At 39.0% G+C, this 22,571-nt stretch overlaps 1 protein-coding gene across 1 annotated transcript in view; it reads right to left on the bottom strand.

Annotated features, from left to right (window-relative positions):
* Positions 1–22,139, bottom strand: part of actr5 (actin related protein 5) — an 88,174-nt gene extending 66,035 nt beyond the window's left edge. Inside the window, exons 1-2 of the mRNA XM_051663796.1 lie at positions 21,727–22,139; positions 17,680–17,918 (exon numbers count right to left, since the gene is read on the bottom strand). Coding sequence (XP_051519756.1) covers positions 17,680–17,918; positions 21,727–22,110 — 623 coding nt within the window. The 5' untranslated portion in view covers positions 22,111–22,139. The remainder of the gene's footprint in view (positions 1–17,679; positions 17,919–21,726) is intronic.
* Between the last annotated feature and the right edge of the window lie 432 nt (positions 22,140–22,571).

Raw genomic sequence — 22,571 nt, 5'->3', positions numbered from 1 at the left:
TTAGCCGCTAATCCGCCCGCAACCAAAATTGATTTGGAACGTGTTCTTGATAAGCTTGAAGATCTTGAGAATAGAAGCCACAGGAATAACATTCGAATTGTTGGAATTCCTAAGCATGAGGAGGGCAGAGATATGGTAAAATTCCGAGACGAGCTTTTCCCTAGTCTGCTCGAAATAACAGGCCACAAGCTGGAAATCGAGCGAGCTCACAGAGACCCAGCTCACAGATCTGCTGAGGAAGAAATGCCCCGATCGATTCTGGCCAAATTTTTGAGATCATCCGATAAAGATCTCGTGTTGCGCCAGGCGAGGAGCAATGGAAAGCTTTCTTGAATTACAATATTTTCTTGTTCCCGGACTTTGCGAACTCGACGAGAGAGAAACGCGATCAGTTTAAGGAATGCAAGAAACTCTTACATCAGTGGAAGATCACTTTTGCTCTGATGTTTCCAGCCAGACTGAGAATAAACACCAAGGATGGCAACAAAGTATTTACATGTCCCAATCAGGCAATGTCTTTTATTGAAACAATGGGTAACCATTGGGTATTTTTCTTGTGAGTGGATTGACTCACTGTACATATTCTGGCTTTCGGAGGAAGCTGTGCGCCATTTTTGTTTCTTTTTGCATTGGCACCGCCGAGTGGTTGGAGTTTGTTTTGTTTTGTGGATTAACACTTTTCCTTAAAGAAACTTTTGCATTGACGGAAGATCACTTTTACAATGAAGTTCCCGGGCAGATTGAGAAGACACTACGGATGACCACAAATATCTACATGCCCACACAAAGGATGTCTTTTATAAAGTTGGTGGACTGTGTAAATCATGGGATATACTTTTATGCGGCCTCCGAGTGAATTGACTCTTGACCATCCGAGGAAACGGGATGTGTGTTTCGTTTCCTTTTGTGCTGGTCCCGCCTAGCGGATGGAGCTTATTTTGTTAAATAACACTACTTCGGGACAGTTATGGATGAATCTGTCAGTCCCTTGTGCTTATGCCTCCTGTTGGCTGGAGTATGATTTGTGGAGTGTTTTCGTGGGACATTGGAATGATTATGTCATCTGCTGCACTCATCAGCTGGCTCACTGAAGATTCTTTTGTCTGACCGAGGAAACTGAATGGCTTTATATCGGCTGGAATTTGTTTTGTGAAGGAACATACCTTCGAGACAGTTCTGTGAATGAGTCTACACGTTCTTTGTGTTTATTCTGCCTATTGGCTGAGGTTTGTTTTACAAAATATTTGATCTTATGTAATTTTGCCTTACAAATTTGTGAGGCAAAATTGAGCAATCCAATGGCAAAGTTGTCGCGGGGGCTCTCGTAGGCGTACATGGACTCGGAGTTTAAAGGGATTGACGTTGGCCCTGTCGTGCGTGGGGTTAATGCACACGTTTTTCAAGACTTTACAGATCTGGAAGAGATGTTGCAAGCCACTGGCACATATTATATGATATAATATTGGGAGGAGACTTTAATCTATTGATGGACTCAGTCCTTGATCATAGTGAAGCAAAAAGTGTGTAAGCCACCTAGAGCTACATTGATGCTTCACAGGATGTGTAAAAATCTTGGTCTTACAGATATTTGGAGACTTCTGAACCCATCTGGTAGGGACTATACATTTTTTTCATCAGTTCATAAGATTTATTCTAGAATAGATTTTTTTTTATATCCAAATCCCTTTTCATCTGTTGTTGATTGCTCAGTTGGAAATATCTTAGTCTCAGCCCTGGTGAGTTTAGAGGTGTTGCCATATACAGAGAAAATAAATCATATAGTTGGTGCCTTAATGTGTCCCTTTTGCAAAATCCTGATTTCCAACAAATGTTAAAGACTGAAATCAATGTTTATATGGAGACCAACTGGTCCTCAGTATCCTCTGTGGGTGTGGCTTGGGAGGCACTTAAGGTGGTTCATAGGGGTTGGATTATACATTATGCCTCATTCACCAAAAAATCCAAAGCACAAGAACTTGTGGAGTTGGAAGGAAATATTAAAAGTGCCAAGGCAGAGCTGAAGCGCCGTATGTCATCTGATGGCCTCAGAGAATTGACCCGATTGAAATATAGATATAATACTATTTTGTCATGGAAAGTGGAGTTTTGGTTATTCAGGGCAAGACAGTCATACTTTGAGTCGGGGGACAAAGCAGGAAAACTTTTGGCTAGATATATAAAGCAGAGAGAGTCTTTTTCTACCATTCCCTCAGTGAAATCTGCTGGAAATATTTACCTCGGCCATTGATATTAATAATGCTTTTAAAGAATTCTACTTTGATCTCTACAGTTCCACGTCTTCGTCTACTGATGAAGATATTAGGAACTTTGTGGAACCATTAGATCTTCCTAAACTGACGATTGAGCAAAAAAACTCTCTTGATTCTGAGATAACCTTGGAGGAGCTTGATTAGGTAATTAAGGCCTTGCCCACAGGCAACTCTGGGGCCTGACGGCTTTTCCTCTGAGTTTTTCAAATCTTATGCTACAGAACTGGCTCCACTTTTGTTAGAAGTTTATACGGAATAATTAAAGAATGGAAAGCTTCCTCCAACCATGACGCAAGCCCGGATCAGTCTGATTATTAAAAGGACAAAGATCCAAGCGAGTGTAAAAGTTACCGCCCAATTTCCCTGATCCAGTTAGATGTAATTTTTTTTTCAAAATTCTGGCTAATCAATTAAGTAAAGTTATGACATCACTTATACATATAGATCAGGTGGGGTTTATTCGAGGATGTAGCTCTTCTGATAATATTAGGCATCTCATCAATATCATGTGGTCAGTAGCGAATGATCAATCTCCGGTCGCTGCCATCTCACTTGCCGCCGAAAAGGCGTTTGATATGGTAGAATGGGATTATCTTTTTAAGATTTTGGAAATGTATGGGTTCGGGAGTACATTTATTGGTGGGATTAAGTTACTTTATAGACACCCTGTAGCAGCGGTACAAACAAACGGGTTAATTTCAGTTTATTTTACTCTGGATAGGGGCACCCGGCAGGGTTGCCCTCTTTCCCCATTATTGTTCTGTCTTGCCCTGGAACCATTAGCAGCCGCTATAAGAAAGGAGGATGATTTTCCAGGGGTGATTGCGGGAGGTGTGGCGCATAAGCTTCTGCTTTATGCAGATGATATTTTATTATTCGTCTCTGACCCTACTAGATCTATGCCTTGCCTCCATAGAATTATTAACAAATTTTTTCCAAGTTCTCAGGATACAAAGTCAATTGGTCTAAATCCGAAGCTTTGGCGCTGACAGCATACTGTTCAGTAACGGCCTTCCAGCCGAGTGCCTTCCAGTGGCCCAAACAGGGAATTAAGTATTTGGGAATTTTATTCCCAGCAAATTTGTCTGATTTAGTCAGAGTTAATTTTGATACCTTAATAAAAAGGTTTTCGAATGATGTGGACAGGTGGGCTTCATTACACTTTTCGATGATTGGGAAGGTTAATGTTATTAAAATGAATTGTATTCCAAATTTCCCCCTCTTTTATTTCAAGCAATTTGATAGCATAGCGAAGTCCTTCATTTGGAATGGTAAGCGTCCCAGGTTAAATTTCAATAAGTTACATAGGCCGATTGACAAAAGTGGGTTAGGCCTACCCAAGATTTTGTTTTATTATTACGCATTTGGTCTTAGACATTTGGCTCACTGGTCGCATCCACCTGAGAGAGCCCCTCCCTGGTTTTGTATTGAAAAGGAAGTTCTTGCCCTTATCTCGCCACTGCAAAGCCTTTCGATTAAACTAGCCAGAGAGGTTAAGTCGCACCCCGTTATTTTGCATTTGCACTCGATATGGATAAAAATGTCCAGAGTGTTTAATTCTGATATTTATTTAAACGTAGCCTCGAGCATATGGCTGAACCCTAAACTATGTATTAATAAGTCCCCTTTCTGTTGGTCAGATTGGATTGTGAGGGGGGTTAATACACCTATATGAGAGTGGAGTATTGAGACCTTTTGAAAAATTGGTTCAACATTTTGGCATTCCCAGATCTCAGTTTTATAAGTATTTACAGCTGCGCCACCTACTCTGCACTGTTTTTGGGAGTGGCACCCCCCCCCACCCACCCCCCCCAGTGCGGCAGATTGCTGCTTTTGGGAAGGGTCATGAGGTATCAGTGTATTACTCCCTGCTAATTTAGAGTCTGGGGGACGGAACTTTGAATTCTCTCAAAAAATTATGGGAGAAAGATCTAAACTTGACATTGGAGGAGGGTCTGCATCTAGAGATGCAAGGGTTCGCCTTATGCAATTTAAGATTTTACATCGATTTTATTGGACCCCCTCCAGACTGTATAGGCTTGGTCTTAAAGACACACCCACCTGCTGGCGATGTCAATCAGAGGTTGGAGACATAACTCATGGGGGGGTGCTGAGATCCAGGAGTTCTGGTTGAAAGTTCAGAGTCTTATATTTGATGTATTGGGCACTCGGCTTTCACTTTGCCCCAGACTCTGTATTTTGGGCGATGGAGTGGTCATCGACATTGAGAATCGGCACATAAAGAATTGGGTCCTAACGAGCGTCATGATCGCCAGACAGGTTATTTTAAGGGGTTGGAGGTCGGTTGGAGCACCCTCATTTCATGAGTGGTGCTCGGAGATGGGGAGGGTGGCAGCCTTTGAGGAAGGGATGTATAGAAGGCTGGGAAATCTAGGGTTATTTGATAGGAAATGGGGTAGATATTTGGCCTTTTTTGAAGGCTTTCGGGGAGGGATAGTGGAGAGGGATCTCTAGTTTTAAATATGTGTGTGCAATTTGATTGTTTTTTTGAAAATATACTTTTTATTTATTTATTTTTTGTGTGCGCGTTTTTTTTTTAAACATATTTATGACCACTGGGGTGTGTTTGTGTCAGGTGGGGGTGTTCGGGGGGAAGGGTTTAATTGTACATAATTTGATTCCGCATTTTCTGTGTGTTTATTTAATTTGTTGAATGGAATTAATAAAAATTGGTAATAACATAATAATCTCACTAGGTGCTCTGTAGGGCTGCACGATAATGAGGAAAAGAGTGATATGCGATAAGTTGTTGGATAATGCGATATGCAATATACAAAGCGAGAATCCTACTGTATCATGAGCATTATAGGAGCGTGTGGAACATCAGAACACCCACATTTAGATGGTTATTCAAAAGTAATATAGAAAGCAGAAGAAAAAAAATTAAAACCAATTAATCTCGGGATTAGTTTAAAAACAATATATACATATCTACAGTATATAAAATGAATTAAAAAAAAATGTGTTTTAGTTTTTCCTTACTGTGATGGGCCAGCCAAAACACAGATGCAGTTTATTGTGTAACCAAGACCCCAATTATAACCAGAAAAAAACAAACAAAAAAACAACATATTGTTTGGTGCATAACACGGGACTTTAAACCTTAACAAGAGGTATATACAGAGAGAGAGAGACACACACACACACATATACACATTTACACATACATACACATAATAATCATACTAACTATATTACACTACTCTCTCCACACACCAACCGAGAGCCCTCCAAAAACTCCAAATACCTGCCCCATTTCCGTATAAACATATCCAAGCCACCTCGTCTTCCCAATGACACCTCCTCATAAGCTGCCACCCTCCCAACCTCCGTGCACCACTCCGGATATGGGGGCGCACCAGCTGACCTCCAACCCCTCAAAATAACCTGCCTGGTGATCATCACACAGGTCAGAACCCAGTTCTCTATATGGCCATCCATGACCGCCCCATCGCCCAGAACACAAAGTCTGGGGCAAAACGAAACCCGAGTGCCAACCACGTCATACACAAAATTCTGAACCTTCGACCAGAATTTCTGGATCTCGACACACCACCAAAAAACATGGGCCATAACTCCATCCTCCGATTGGCATCTCCAGCAGGTGGGTGTGTCTTTAAGACCAAGCCTATACAGTCTAGAGGGGGTCCAATCAAATCTATGCAAAATTTTGAATTGTATAAGATGCACCCTTGCATCTCTAGATGCAGACTTAACGTTTTTAAGAATCTTAGCCCACACTCCTTCCTCCAATGCCAAGTTGAAAGGCTCCGTCCTCCATACTCTGAATTAACAGGGAGTAATACACTGATGTCTCATGACCTTTTCCAAAAGCCGCAATCACCTCTCCTAAAGCATCTGCCTCCTTAGGGGCAGTGTGTGCTACTCCCAAAAATAATAAAAAGCAGGAGGCGCAGTTGTAAATACCTATAAAGCTGAGGTCTGGGGATTCCAAAATGTTGGACCAAGTTTTCAAACAATCTCAACACTCACCGAGTGACACCAATCACAATCCACGCTGGCCAGCAGAAAGGGGACTTGCCAATACACAATCTTGGGTTCTGCCATATGCTCAAGGCAAAATTTAAATAAGTGTCCAATTTAAACAATCTGGACACTTTAGTCCATACCGAGTGTAAATGCGAAATAACGGGGTTGTTACTTTACTTTTCCGATTAGTTTGATAGAGATGCTTTGTAATGGCGAAATAGGGGCAAGAACTGCCTGTTCAATAACAAACCAGGGAGGGGCTCTCTCAGGTGGAAGTGACCAATGAGCCAAATGTCTGAGACTGAACACATAGTAATAAAACAAAACCTTGGGTAGGCCTAGCCCACCTTTGTCAATCGGCCTGTGTAACTTATTAAAATGCAATCTGGGATGTTTACCATTCCAAATGAAGGACTTCGCTATGCTATCAATTTACTTGAAATAAGAGAGGGGGACATCTACAGGGATTGATTGTAGCAGGTAGTTAAATTTTGGAATACAATTCATTTTAATAACATTAACCTTCCCAATCATCGATAAATGTAATGAAGCCTACCTGCCCGCATCGCTCGGAAACCTTTTTATTAAAGGGTCAAAATTAACACTAACTAAATCAGACAAATTTGCTGGGAATAAAATCCCCAAATACTTAATGCCCTGTTTGGGCCACTGGAAGGCACCCAGCTGGAAAGCCATTACAGGACAGTATGCTGTCAGACCCAAAGCTTCGGATTTAGACCAATTGACTTTGTATCCTGAGAACTTGGAAAAGGAATTAATAATTCTGTGGAGGCAAGGCATAGATCTAGTAGGTTCAGAGACAAATAATAAAATATAATCTGCGTAAAGCAGAAGCTTATGTGCCACACCTCCCGCAACAACCCTTGGAAAATCATCCTACTTTCATATCGCGGCTGCTAATGGTTCCAGGGCGAGACAGAACAATAATGGGGAAAGAGGGCAACCCTGCCGAGTGCCCCTATCCAGAGTAAAATAATCTGAAATTAATCCATTTGTTTGTACCGCTGCTACAGGGTGTCTATAAAGTAACTTAATCCAACCAATAAATGTACTCCCGAACCCATACATTTCCAAAATCTCAAAAAGATAATCCCATTCTACCATATCAAACACCTTTTCGCCGTCAAGTGAGATGGCAGCGACCGGAGACTGATCATTCAATACTGACCACATGATATTGATGAGACGCCTGATGTTATCAGAAGAACTCCGGCCCCGAATAAACCCCACCTGATCTATATGTATAAGACATGTCATAACCTTACTTAATCGGTTAGCCAAAATTTTTGACAAAATGTTTACATCTAGTTGGATCAGGGAGATTGGACGGTAACTTTTACACTCACTTGGATCTTTGTCCTTTTTAAGAATCAGACTGATCTGTGCTTGTGTCATGGTTAGAGGAAGCTTTCCATTATTTAATGATTCAGTATAAACTTCTAACAAAAGTGGAGCCGGTTCTGTATCATAAGATCTAAAAAATTCTGCAGCAAAACCATCTGGCCCTGGAGCCTTGCCAGTAGGTAGGGACTTTATTACCTTGTCAAGCTCCTCCAAGGTTATCTCGGAATCAAGAGCGTTTTTTTTGCTCAGTCTTCAGTTTAGGAAGATCTAATGGTTCCACAAAGTTTCTAATATCTTCATCAGTAGACAAAGACATGGAACTATAGAGATCAAGATAGAATTCTTTAAAAGCATTATTAATATCAATGGCTGAGGTAAAAAAAAAAACCACCATCAGATTTCACTGAGGGAATGATAGAAAGAGACTCTCTCTGCTTTATATATCTAGCCAAATGCTTCCCTGCTTTGTCCCCCGACTCAAAGTTTGACTGTCTTGCCCTGAATAGCCAAAACTCCACTTTCTGCGACAAAATAGTATTATATCTATATTTCAAACGGGTCAATTCTCTGAGGCCATCAGATGACATACGGTGCTTCAGCTCTGCCTCTGCACTTTTAATATTTCCTTCCAACTCCACGAGTTCTCATGCTTTGGTTTTTTTGGTGAATGAGGCATACTGTATGATCCGGCCCCTAAGAACCGCATTAAGTGCCTCCCAAGCCACGCCCACAGAGGATACCGAGGACCAGTTGGTCTCCATATAAATACTGATTTCAGTCTTTAACATTTGTTGGAGATCAGCATTTTGCAAAAGGGATAAATTAAGGCACCAACTATATGATTTCTTTTTCTCTATATGTAGCAACACCTCTAAAATCACCAGGGCGTGTTCCGAGACTAAAATGTTTCCAATTGAGCAATCAACAACAGATGAAATGAGGGATTTGGATATAAAAAAAAAATAATCTATTCTAGAATAAATCTTATGGACTGATGAAAACAAAAATGTTGTCTCTACCAGATGGGTTGAAAAGTCTCAAATATCTGTAAGACCAAGATTTTTACACATCCTGTGAAGAGTCAATGTTGCTCTTGGGGGCTTACACACTTTTGCTTCACTATGATGGAGGACTGAGTCCATCAAAAGATTAAAGTCTCCTCCCAATATTATATCATGAGGGGTGCCAGCGGCTTGCAACATCTCTTCAAGATCTATAAAAAAAGCCCCTGATCATCAGCGTTAGGTGCGTAAATATTAGCCAAATTCAGACTTTGCCCCTGAATTTCTGCTAAAACAATAATGACTCTTCCTAATTTATCATTAAACTGTTTGAGACATTAGAATTGTAAATGTTTTGTTTACCAATATAATGGCTCCCTTGCTCTTACTTGAGCCAACACTAAAGAAAACATATCCACCCCATATCTTCCCAAATTTCTCAGCTTCCTGCGGTGAAAGATGCATTTCTTGAAGAAACACTATATCACATTTCTTACGTTTAAGAAAAGAAATAACCTTCCTTCTTTTTATGGGGTGCCCCAACCCATTCACATTCCATGCGGAGAGAGATAGTACACTCATATTAACATTTGACATTTTGATATAATAGAAAAAATAAATTGTGTGCCAAAGACAAAATTATGAAGACCACATTTCAACATTAATGCAACAATAAAACCCCTGAACTTCCCCCCGAACAAAAAAACCCCCACGCATTTATCCCGCGCACGACAGCGCCAACCAGCGTCAATCCCTTTAAACTCAAAGAGTCCATGTACGCCTACGAGAGCCCCCGTGACAACTTTGCCATCAGATTGCTCAATTTTGCCTCACAAATTTGTAAGGCAAAATTACATAACATCAAATATTTTGTAAAACAAACCCCAGCCAATAGGCAGAATAAACACAAAGAATGTGTGTACTCATTCACAGAACTGTATCGAAGGTGCGTTCCTTCACAAAACTAATTCCAGCTGATATAAAGCCATTCAGTTTCCTCGGTCAGACAAACAAATCTTCAGTGAGCCAGCTGATGAGTGCAGTAGATGACATAATCATTCCAATGTCCCACAAAAATACTCCACAAATCATACTCCAGCCAACAGGAGGCATAAGCACAAGGAACTGACAGATTCATCCATAACTGTCCCGAAGTAGTGTTATTTAACAAAATAAGCTCCAACCGCTAGGCGGGACCAGCACAAAAGGAAACGAAACACACATCACGGTTCCTTGGATGGTCAAGAGTCAATTCACTCGGAGGCCGCATAAAAGTATATCCCATGATTTACACAGTCCACCAACTTTATAAAAGACATCCTTTGTGTGGGCATGTAGATATTTTGCGGTCATCCATAGTGTCTATTCTCAATCTGCCTGGGAACTTCATTGTAAAAGTGATCTTCCGTCAATGCAAAAGTTTCTTTAAGGAAAAGTGTTAATCCACAAAACAAAACAAACTCCAACCACTCGGCGGAGCCAACGCAAAAAGAAACAAAAATGGCACACAGCTTCCTCCGAAAGCCAGAATATGTACAGTGAGTCAACCCACTCAAAAGAAAAACACCCAATGGTTACTCACCCATTGTTTCAATAAAAGACATTGCCTGATTGGGACATGTAAATACTTTGCTGCCATCCTTGGTGTTTATTCTCAGTCTGGCTGGAAACATCAGAGCAAAAGTGATCTTCCACTGATGTAAGAGTTTCTTGCATTCCTTAAACTGATCGCGTTTCTCTCGTCAAGTTCACAAAGTCCGGGAACAAGAAAATATTGTAATTCTTCCACGAAAGCTTTCCTTTGCTCCTCGCTTGGTGCAACACGAGATCTTTATCGGATGATCTCAAAAATTTGGCCAGAATCGATCGGGGCCTTTCTCCCTCAGTAGATCTGTGAGCTCGCTCAATTTCCATCTTGTGGCCTGTTATGTCGAGCAGACTCGGGAAAAGCTTGTCTAGGAATTTCACCATATCTCTGCCCTCCTCATGCTCAGGAATTCCAACAATTCGAATGTTATTTCTGCGGCTTCTATTCTCAAGATCTTCAAGCTTTTCAAGAGCACGTTCCAAATCAACTTTGGTCACGGGTGGATTAGCGGCCAATTCCCTCTCTGATGCCTCCAAATAATCGATTCATTTTTCAACATCTGTCACTTGTGACTAGCTCAGATAATTTTTTTTCCATCGCCGTAATCGATCAACGTTTTACAGCAAGATCCTCCAAGTCCGCAAGTACCTTCGTCAACATCACCAACATGATGGACAGTTGACGCTGGATTCCGTCTCCTGCCGCGCCATCCAAATCGAGTCCCCGGTCTACAGGTCTGTCTGGGCTTTCATCTTGAACCCGTAAGTGTCTTTTAATGTCTCCAGAGCCCGAGGATTTTGACTTCTTTGCCATGTTTACCTCAAACAGTAAATGTGTAACTGGGTGTATCAAATTTCACCGGATTATATCATGAAAATAATTTTAAAAATTAGCAAAGTGCGCAGAGCTGTCTCTCACACGTCTGCCCTTCGCATGGCGTCACGTGGCTCCTCGCATGTTAATCCTTAACACAGTTTGTCATAGCAAAGGTGATTCCTAGAAACTAGCCATTCCTCTTGTTGCTCCGGAAGTGGTGAAAATAACTGATGGATGAATTGGGAGAAGGGTCAAATGGACTAACATGTTACATTAGCTGCATTTTATATGGACACTTTTTGTTTTAATTGGAATGAAATCATTCCGATTGATGATTCCGACCGTACTTTATACATTAACACTAATAAAGTGATCGAATTGATGTGAGTGTTTATATGTATCAAGCATCAGATCGGAACTGCTATAGAATTTATTCACGACACCAGATTACAATGTAAATATAGTCATATTTATACAGTAGGTTGATATAGAAGAATGCTGGATATTTTTGAAATGAATACTGCAAAAAGACAACATAATATGCCCACTGTAATGAAAGGTTGTCGTTGTGCGTGAAACGTCATCACGCCATTACTGCGTCAGTACTGAACATGCGCAGATTATCCCAGTTTCACAAAGCAATCCAAAAAAGTGTTTACATGGAAAAATTTCCTTTTCAAACAGATTAGAAAAGGATTAAACCACCCCTTACAATCCGAATGAAATTTAAATCAGATGTGGCCATTTTAATCCGATTGATATGGTTACATGAGACGTTTTTATTCGGATTGAGTTTCTAGTCTGATCACAAACGGATTACCAGGGTCCATGTACACGCAGCTATGACTTCCAAAATAAATAAATAATTGCCGCATAAAAACAACCAGTTCAAACGGCAATGGCTTTAAACTTTAATTCCATTATTTCTGGGATTATTTGATTATTGGCAACATAAAAATAAATATATTGTAATGCTGAAAAGACTATTTTGAGCAGCTCTTTCATTATAGACCTTTTTCACAGACTGTGACGCATTTCCGCCTTAGTTTTACATCTAAATGAATTACCACAGCTGCGAGGGGGTTCCGATTACAGCTGCTGAAATAGTGACAGTAAATTTGGCATCTTCTCCCATCTGACTTTCTTAATCCACTGCTCTCTATTTTTTTTCTTCTGGAAAGTCATTCAAATGTCATAGTGGGTTTTTCTTTTGCTCTTGGAGCAAATGGGTAAGTGAAAATAATATTTGCTGTGGTCTCCCAAGGTCAGTTACAACCGCTTCAGCCCCTCTCTCCTGGTAAACAGCAGCGCGAGTGTAGATCACACACACACACACAGGTTTGATTGCATGGCTTAGGGACGTGATCTAATCATATGTACGAACTTTGCGAAGTTACCGCCACCATGCATTTGTACTTGAAAAAAAAAATTAAACGAGTGCAACGTTTGATTTTTCAGAGAAACGTTGGGGGACATAAATAATTTAGGTTAAATTAAGTGGCACTAAACCGAATGTATTCTGCAGAGGCAGTGGGATATGTACGAAGGTGTTTAATAAGGTTGCTGGTGTTTCCCCCTTTGGCTTGAAATCTCTGTCGACATTCACGGCAGATGGGTTTTCCTGGTCTCATCAGGCAAAATCCAAAATAATTCCAAATCTCTTGAATTGTGTTGAGTAAAAAGCTTCTCACTCTCCAAAGTTTTACTTAAATCCATATTATCCATTAGGAGACACGACCAAATTAACACACTGGGATTCAGACGTGTTTTTGAAGCATGGGAAAACCACACATAGAAAAATAAACAATACCATATATGGGGCAAATTCTAAACAGCATTTTGAGCTCTTAAAGGGCACTGAGTGAAGGGGACGCCACTCGAGAAGACTATATTTTTAATATTATTGCAGACATAGGTCTGATTCAAATTAAGGTTTTAGCAGAAATAATATTTACTACCGCACATACAACATAACTTACGGTATTACTCTATTGAAGGTACTACCATTTAAAAAAATTACTGTGACACCTTAAGTATTTTGAAGCTGTAGGATTGCGATCCTCTGCCAGTGTGTTATTAAGAGAAGTATAAAATGTACTGGCAACTGACTATCAACCGACAGCTGAATGTCAACAACACTTCATATTTATTTCCACTGATTACATGGGGGGAGGCGTACAGTGTATTTTTATTGTATACAGTCTTCTTATTTTGTGTATACTATATATTGTATATTATTAGGTGTATATTGTGTTGTGTAACAAGATGTGTAAACTGTTTTGTGTAAATCAGATGTTTATTGTAATTGTCATACTGCTATGTTGCTTGGAACCACACCCAAGACTTTCACACACTGTTTCACTTGTGTATATGGTTGAGTGACTATAAAGGGATTTGATTGATTTGATGACTGAATTTGTCTGGCAGTGTCTGTTGATGTCAGTCAAGTGCACATAAAGATAAATCTGCGATTCACTTGCTGTCTATATCTCAGAATTTGATTTCTGTAACCAAATATCACTATCCAACACAAAGGATGCTCCCGCCATATAGTCCCATGGGAATATTTCCAAAAGCAGTGCATCCATTACCAATATTTCCCCTTACACCTTATATTTTTGTGTTTTTTCAATTAATTATTTAAAAATATTAGTGCTGTCTATCGATTACAGTTTTTGTAATTGTAATCATGATTGTTTAATTTGTTATAGTAAATCGTGATTAATCACATTTAGAAAGGGCAAAAATTTGACTACATATATACTTCTTTTCCTGTCAAAATGCATTTATTTCCTTCTTAGGAAATAAAAAAACTATATGTAACAATAATGCTTTATTCAGTGGAAGGATTTGTTTGGAAAATATTAATTAAGATAAAAATGCACTAAAATAATACCAATTCAAGTAACATTAAACATTTCCAAAAGTCTTTCCACATAGGTTGCATAATCATTGCAATGGGCATTAAATCTTTTAAACTCTCATCCTCTGCAATATTAATCTGCTAACAGGCTACGGTTTTCCACCTTTGATATGGAATAATTCAAGTCAGGGCATCAAGCTATTTGAACTCCACAAGAATTGCACTGCAGACAAAGGCCATGTTCGGAATGGCATATGCTTCTGACATATCTGGGTATACCAGAAATGGTAGTATGCCATTCTGAACACGGCCAGAGTCTTCTGATTTTAGCGCTGGCACTGCCTAGGTAATGATACCTTATCCGAATTGTCTGGAAATCACTTGCTGACGCTTCAAAAAATCCACGGCAGCAGGTTCAAACGGGTTCGAGTGGCGCGTAAGCAGTAGAACTTAATTTTGACAGCTCTAAATATTATATCACATGGATGAAGATTACTTCTGATTTGAGTGCTTAACTCAACATTTTTGAAATCTATTTAATTAAAAGTGAAGTTTAAATTTGAGTTCATTACTAGGCCACTAGAGTCGACAATTCACACACACACCAGTAAAAGAGTGTATACTCATGGTTAAGAGTGTGTGGACAGTGCAACATATAAGGATTATCTTTTATAAATGCTGATGTGAGCATGGGAAATTGCACATTCAATGCCCATTTTGTGCGAACGCAACGTTTAAACATCTGGCCCCAAATCATTACCTGCATGCACTCTGGTTACGTCCATCTGTTGATCATTTCTGAAATTTACCAAACACACAACTCCCTTCCTTCTGTCTCTAGCTATCGCCAAGAAAACAATATTGCTCAACTGGAAAAATAAAGACCAAATCTCAATTACACAATGGCTACATCTTTTAAGAGATCACATTACTAAAGGAGAGACAGGAGAAAGAAGGAAAAAAAAAAAAAAAAAAAAAGGAGAAATGGGAAGGGGAAGGGGAAAGTGATGAAAAAAGGGAGAGGGAAGAAAAAATATAATCCACTAATTGCCTGAGATAGTCAATTTTTAATTAATTTAATGCATGTTAAATATTACAATGCAGAGCAATCATTTGTAATGTCCTGTCAGATGTATATGTATTTCAGTATCGTGATGTTTTGATGTGTCTGTCTTTATCTATATCTTTCTCTTTAAATGTCTATATGTTTCTATTGACTTGTCAGGGCTCGAAAATAAGGACTGCCCGATGGCCTGGGGCCAGTGCGAGAAAGATTCAGGCCAGTTGCTAGAACTGTCACTTGCCCGATCAGGCCAGTGCTGCATTTATAACATTAGTGCAAGCAAACAACAAGCGAGAGAGCACAAAAATTACATGGAGCAAATGAAGTCTTCTAACCGAGGAGCGAGCGCGAGTATATTTATCTCGCAAAGATGCGCAAATGCATAATATACTGGACGCAACAAGGCACAAGATCGTGCAGACACCGAGCCCACTCTCCTAGCACGGTCCTCGCTCTTTTCCAAGTGTCTTAGCAGCAGCTATTACCAACGTGTAGAAAATAGCAGGAGAAAAAACCCACTCAATGAATTTCGTAGAGGGATTTAACGTCTTGTGCAACACTAAGTATCCCTGCACATTCCGTGTTCACAGTGCGTGAAATCCCCACATTTTTCGTTTTAACATGTTGGTGAAAATTAGTAATACACACATTGGAACACAAGAAATCAACAGTTTCTTTCTATAGAACTGAAAATCCATGTCTCTCCATGCATATGTCTCATCATCATCTCTCTCCATGCAGTGTAGCCTGTTTAACATGCATGTGCTCTCGTAAAGGGATAGAGCGCTAGTTTTATTCCCACTGCAAAAAAAAAACATATTTTCTCTCATTAATTTGCCTTTAAAGATGAAGTGCCGAATGAGATGTAATAAACTTTGTTAAACCCCAGTTATACACATGTCTGGAAATCACGAGCTGCTCAATATCCAAAATGTAAGTATACATTTAATTAGGTAATGTTTCAAAACGTACACATTAATTCGACATGATAATGCCGTTTGATATGAAAAGAAGCAAGATCACTATGGCTGCATGGTGAAGATGAATATTTGAATATATATAGTAGACATATGAATATATGTCTGCTTCATATCATCCTCATAAACACCTGTTATATGTCTAATTTCTGGACCATACAGGTATTTTTGTTCTTTGTATATCAGTCAATGTTGGTCTTGTTTAGGTTGTCTGATTTCATGTTATATGCACATTGTTAATTCACAGATTAGGCCTAATATCTACCTACTGTATATTACACATCACAACCGATTTAGTAGCAAGTCTGTTCTCTCAGCCAATAATCAGATCTTTAACTCAGTGAATAATCTTTGATCCTTCTTGTGAAAAACACTACACATGGCAAAAGTTGCATGACAGCATGACTAAATGGGTGACCGAAAACCCATCATCTCCTCCACAGAACTCTTGACTTAAAAAGACATGTGTAAATGGCAAGACGGCTGAGGTTAATATGATGTATTTATGAATTTATATCTGTAAAGTGCATTTATGGGATTACATAAGGCATAAATCATATCTTGCAAATTATAAATGTGATTACATTTTGGGCGACATTGTATTTTTTTTTCTCCCCAATTTGGAATGCCCAACTCCCAATGCGCTCTAAGTCCTCCGCCTCAATCTGGGTGGCGGAGGACGAATCTCAGTTGCTTCTGCATCTGAGACCATCAATCCGCGCATCTTATCACATGGCTTATTGAACGCATTACTGCGGAGACACAGCGCATGTGGAGGCTTCACGCTATTCTCCACGGCATCCACGCACAACTCACAAGGTTACCCCATGTGACTCGCCCCTCCCTAGCAACCGGGCCAATTTGGTTGCTTAGGAGACCTGGCTGGAGTCACTCAGCACGCCCTGGATTCGAACTCGCGACTCCAGGGGTGGTAGTCAGCATCTTTACTCGCTGAGCTACCCAGGCCCCTGGGGGACATTGTATTAAAAACATAAGATATGTAAAAAATATTTATCTTCTGACATATTTTTTAAAGCCATGATGGTAAAAACAGCTATTTGTCATTTTTGTGTTGGGGCCACTGAAAATTTTGGCAGGGCCAGTAAAAATCTGAGAAAAAATTCTTAGCGTTGAGCCCTGCTTGTGCGTCGTATTAATAAAACAAATATAAGTTCACTGCGGTAAATAGATGAAAAGCAAATATTGCACAAATTAGGTTAGGTTTATCCCTTAAACCCAAGAGACCCAGCATAGCAGAATTGCAATATTTGTTTGAAGTAATTAAACAATATAATTTTCATTAAATATGATCATTTAATCTCAGCTAGCAACTGAACAGAAAACAAAGTGGAAAATGTACAGTACAGAAAAGAAGACTATTTTACAGACATAACTAAGAAAACAAAGCAATAAAGTTCTGTTTTACTTGCTACTACATGCCTAAAATGAAACTTTGAATTAATTTATTAGGATCAAATGTCACTTACTTTGCAAATTTTTGCAAACACGTTTATTAATTAAAATAATTTGTTGTATTAACCCAGTAATTTATAAAGATAAAAAGGTCCAGTGTGCTTTTACTTTTGGAAGTTGCATCAAACTAGCCAATCAGATTTTAGGATAGAGTTGTGTGTGCAACATGCATCTGATAGTAAGTGAAGGGACTGTGGACGGTCTGGGAGTTAACACAATTAACAACTGAGACTGAGTTATTGGTTGTGATACCTGCCGTTGATGACGGGAAGCACGTGAGAGCAGTGATACCCTGATGACATTACCAGACCAGTGTAGGACGGATCCACTCCATGATTGACACTGTTGTAATAGAAGCTGAAGAGACTGTCCACACCGTAAGCCACATGTGGAACCCCATAACACTCAAAGAGCAACTCTGACATCATCTGTCTGCAGTGCAGAGGGTTGCAGGGTGGCTCGGTGACTACCATAGGGTGATCCACATGACCCTGATGACACAAACACACATTAACGGGGGGAATGTGCAATTTCTGTGCCATTAGTCATGCCCATTCAAACTGAGGATGCAGGTGTCCTCTCAAATATTTGAGCCAAGATGATTTGAATGGATTTTTTTTTTTTCAATTAACATTTTTATTGATTCATAGACTTAACACAAAGAAAAAAACACAATATGTATATAATGAATCATATTTAACATTAAACCCCTCTATTACCCCTACAAAAATCATGTGATGCTAACATGGCTGCTCCCATGAGGCACCCCTGCTCCATGTAGAATAAAAGAGCTTTTATAAGGTTACTGATCTGAATGAACTCTTCATCTCACATGAGTGGTCATGATTTTATTCATATGTTTCAAAATTACTATTCATTTCTTTAGACATAACTTTTTAAATGAGGAAAAAAAATACTAAGTGAACATTTAAGTTTAGTCCTTTTATGGGTCGCTGCTGTTACAGCCAAAGCACTGCATCAACAACACATTACAAGACAACCACTGTCAGATGCTATCTGACACATCTTCTGTGATTAATACTCCTGTATTTGTGAGGTACTGTGGAGAAAAATCATCTTTTTCAAGCACCTTGAAGATTTCAATAATTTCTGTTTCTTGATGAAAATGCAATGTCAAAAAACATCTGTTGTGATTTCAAACATTTCCCCTCTATAAAAATGACATTAAGATCTCCTTTAAACCCACAGCTAAGACTAGAATCCTAAATATGATTACTATCAAAGTCTAGAAAAGATTCTTAGTGTTGAGCCCTACACAGAGCCTTTATTATGATTGAAGACATCTGTCTTTTTTTTATTTTTATTTTATTTTTATTTTTTTAAGATATCCATGTGTTTTACAGTAGTGTTTTTAACATGCTTCTCTTCTGTACACCAGTGACAAATTAAAATTGGTAGAACGTTTGGAATTACATCAAAGTAAAGAATGAATCGCACTTTATCTGCTTTTTTGGAACTTTAAAAGGCCTGATCATCATTCACTTGTATTGTATGGGCCTACAGAGCTGAGATATTCTTCTAAAAAGCTTCACTTGTTTTCTGCAAAAGAAAGTCATACACATAGTAGATGGCATGAGGGTGAGTAAATGATGACAGATTTTATATTTTTCTATGCTCACGCTGCTCTATCCATTGAGCCGTTTTGATAAATGGTCCAGGTATCGAGGTTTCATTCAGCTTTTGAAGTGAGCAAAATGTGCTCCAAAACATAAGGTTACGATGACAGTGGAAGGCTCATTAACATTCACGAAGAAAGCGCTGATGTTCCGATCCCCTGTCATCCTACGTTTCAGAAATTAGCTCGAGGGCCACATGAAATGAAGTGAGTGACATGTGTTATGCGTGAATTGCTTTATTATAATGCGTTCAAATCCCATACAATGTGATCTTTACTTCGTGTAATTAAATGCTGTGCTGCACTAATTTCAGTCATTGTTGTCAACCTCTCTGAAATGTTTATGAAAAATAATCAAATATGATATTAAAAAATTATTAAAATGTGAATGAAAAATAAAACCTAAAAATAACTATTAGAGAACATTCTGTGTAGGTTCTTATAAGGTTATCACACATTCTGCTGTTTTGATTATTGATCCGGGTAGCATCTGGCGCTGTTGATAACAATCTGTGTGGTCCATGAGTTAAAGGGTTAGGAAAACGGTGAACTAGAAAAATAGTTCACCCAAGAATTAAAATTCTCTCATCATTTACTTACCCACATGCCATCCCAGATGTGTATGACTTTCTTTCTTCTGCAGAACGCAGAGATTTTCAGAAGAATATCTCAGCTCAGTAGGTCCATACAATGCAAGTGAATGGTGATCAGACATTTGAAGCTCCAAAAAGCAGATAGAATCAGTATAAACAATCCATCAGACTCCAGTGGTTTAATCAATTAACAAAAGCGAAAAGCACCTTAGAATTATTTTTTATTCATTGCATGTTATGCCACTCGCTTGCAACGCAGATGGCAAATACAATGCAAATGAGCAATGCAACAAAACTAAAATGCTACGGTTCTAATCAAGGCATAGACGCAGTCCAAATAATTGATGTATTATGCTTCGTTTTTAATGAGAGCATTTGCGAGAGTGCAGAACTCTGTTTGGAGCATCAGTGAGCTCGCACTGAACTGAAGGACTCGAACAGTGCAATGAGTGACAGTTTTAGTCACTGTAATGGGAGAGTTTGTCTCGTTGCTCCAGTATAATTTATTAATAATTAAATTACTTTTAATATACATAATATACATAAGTAGGCCCACGTGAATTTGATTTGTAGAAAATAGCAATAAAGTAATTCAGCTTAACTACTCAAAGTTTGTTTTGGGAGTGTAGCCAATAAGGAATATGGCATTAACCGCATATTTCACAAATCAACGTCATCATAATCGGGTCTGCTCTTATAAGAAACGTTTGCCCCGCAGCTGGTATTGGTAGATTTAAAAAGTTCACGGATCGTACAAACTCTGATTGCAAATTACTGAAAGCAAGTAACTTGGTCAATTTAAATCGGCTGTCAATAAGTTTTAATATTGAATGTATTATACATATATTTTACTGTAAGTGGACCAATAATTTAAGCCGTAGAGACACATTCTGCATGTCTGATGGCAGTTTTTGATTTTATGCCTTTAGGCTTTAGAGGATGTATATTTATCAACTTGTTTCATGTCACACAGGCATATTAAATCAAGTAAAAACTGGTTCTGTCAATAGTTCAGAAAAACCTATATAGATTTATTTTATACCATTCCTATACCATGACATTCTTTAAAATAACTTTTATTAGGCTCAACATTAACAAACATTACAATATTTAATGTTTAAAAGACGCTTAAAAAACTGAAGCGCAGCTTATATCCACCATTAAATACGTGGTTGCCAACCTTGTGACATCATGGTAATTTAACCTTTTAATCAACATAATCTTGATTACAATATCAAGGGCAATAATGGAAATCGACAATGATGATTTTTGTCATAATTGTGCAGCTCTAATTAGGGTTGCCAACTTTCTACCAGCCAAATACGGGACATTCCAGCTTTAAATACGGAACACTTTTTTTCCAGCAGGGTTTCAGCATGAGACACTGCACAAAGCTTGTTTACATAGAAAACAATTGAATACGGTGCGGACGGACACAAAAGCGCGTTCTGTGTGAACAGCCCCTAATACGCTTAAAATGAAAACCACTTTAATACATCATCCAGAAAAAAAACTAATTTCTATCAATTTTCACTTTTAATAAACACTTTTTGCCCACCCACATTGTGAAGCACACCCGTTAAATGTGGAGAACAAAATACAAAATGTTTTGAAATCCTAGAGACGTAATATAAACATATTTAGAGACGTAATTACATTTGTAATTTATTTATTTATTTATATGATTGTGTCATACCCTCAGCCCCTTATGTTTTGAAACCCCAGAGACGTCCCTGCCGTGCGGGGCTCCGTATAAACGAACTTTTCTTCACGGAACAGTAAAAAAAAAAAAAAAAGAAATCTGCCCTCTGGCTTTTCTTTCTCTGGCACATGGTGATTTCACTGGTCATTGAAATCTAACTGCAAATGAAGAGCGCTAGTGTTTGGTGTAAATATCACTCCATGTTGCTAGCATTTATTGTCACTATAGGGCCTAATTAACTTAACTTTCTCATGAATTAAACATAGTGTATTGGGGACTGTTTCTTAAAACACTAGCAGTAGATTATTATCAGTGTGAACATACTGAAAACTTCACCCAGACACACATCTGTCCATGTGATTCATTACCTGTGTGTTGATGCCCAAGTGCATGAAGATGTAATCAAAGATGAGCTCCTGTATGTCGAAGTTAACAACTACGTTACGGTCAAACGCGCTCTTGAACGTCCAGCGCAGCGGCTCGAGGTTCGGGATGTCATTACCGATGTGCGCGTCACTGCGCGCGGCTCCTCTGCTTCGTGCCGCCGCTGATCTAAACACGAGCCGCGGCTGATCAAGCCCCGATGTGCCGGACGCCCAACCTGCGCGGCATTGAAACGAGCCGTTATCCACCACTATCGGCGCCGGACGCGGCTCCACACATTCCAACTTCACTGTGAATAAAGGATCAGGGGAACATTTAAAGTCCTGAAACGAGAAAACATTGCGACTCGTGTAACATGCATCACCCATATTGTGAAAATAACCGTCTTCTTCGACGCGTTGGATGAGCGTCTGAGGAGTGTGGACAAAGCTCATTACCGCCATCTGACGCGCGCACACTGTCATGACCAAATCCTCTCAAGAAAACGAGAAGGGTAGCTCCAGCCCGGAGAAAAGGGTCATGTGGATAAAGTTGTTAGATCATTATAAAGTCGGTCTTATTACTTCTAACCACATTAACCTTACTAAAATAACAACAATTTTCACAGCATATTGATAACTCAGATGTTTATATATATATATATATATATATATATATATATATATATATATATATATATATATATATATATATATATATATAAATATATACAGCTTTATCAAAATCTGGAACACCCCACAGCTGTTATCCCTAAATTTGTGTCTTTTAATCCATCCTTTAATTTGGAGTATTTTAAATAAAAGGGGGCCCTAAGCGACTGCTTTTACCT

Source organism: Myxocyprinus asiaticus, chromosome 30, assembly GCF_019703515.2.
Source record: "Myxocyprinus asiaticus isolate MX2 ecotype Aquarium Trade chromosome 30, UBuf_Myxa_2, whole genome shotgun sequence".
NCBI lineage: Eukaryota > Metazoa > Chordata > Actinopteri > Cypriniformes > Catostomidae > Myxocyprinus > Myxocyprinus asiaticus.
Note: the sequence above shows the minus strand (reverse complement) of the source record. Positions and strands in the feature narration are given on the sequence as shown.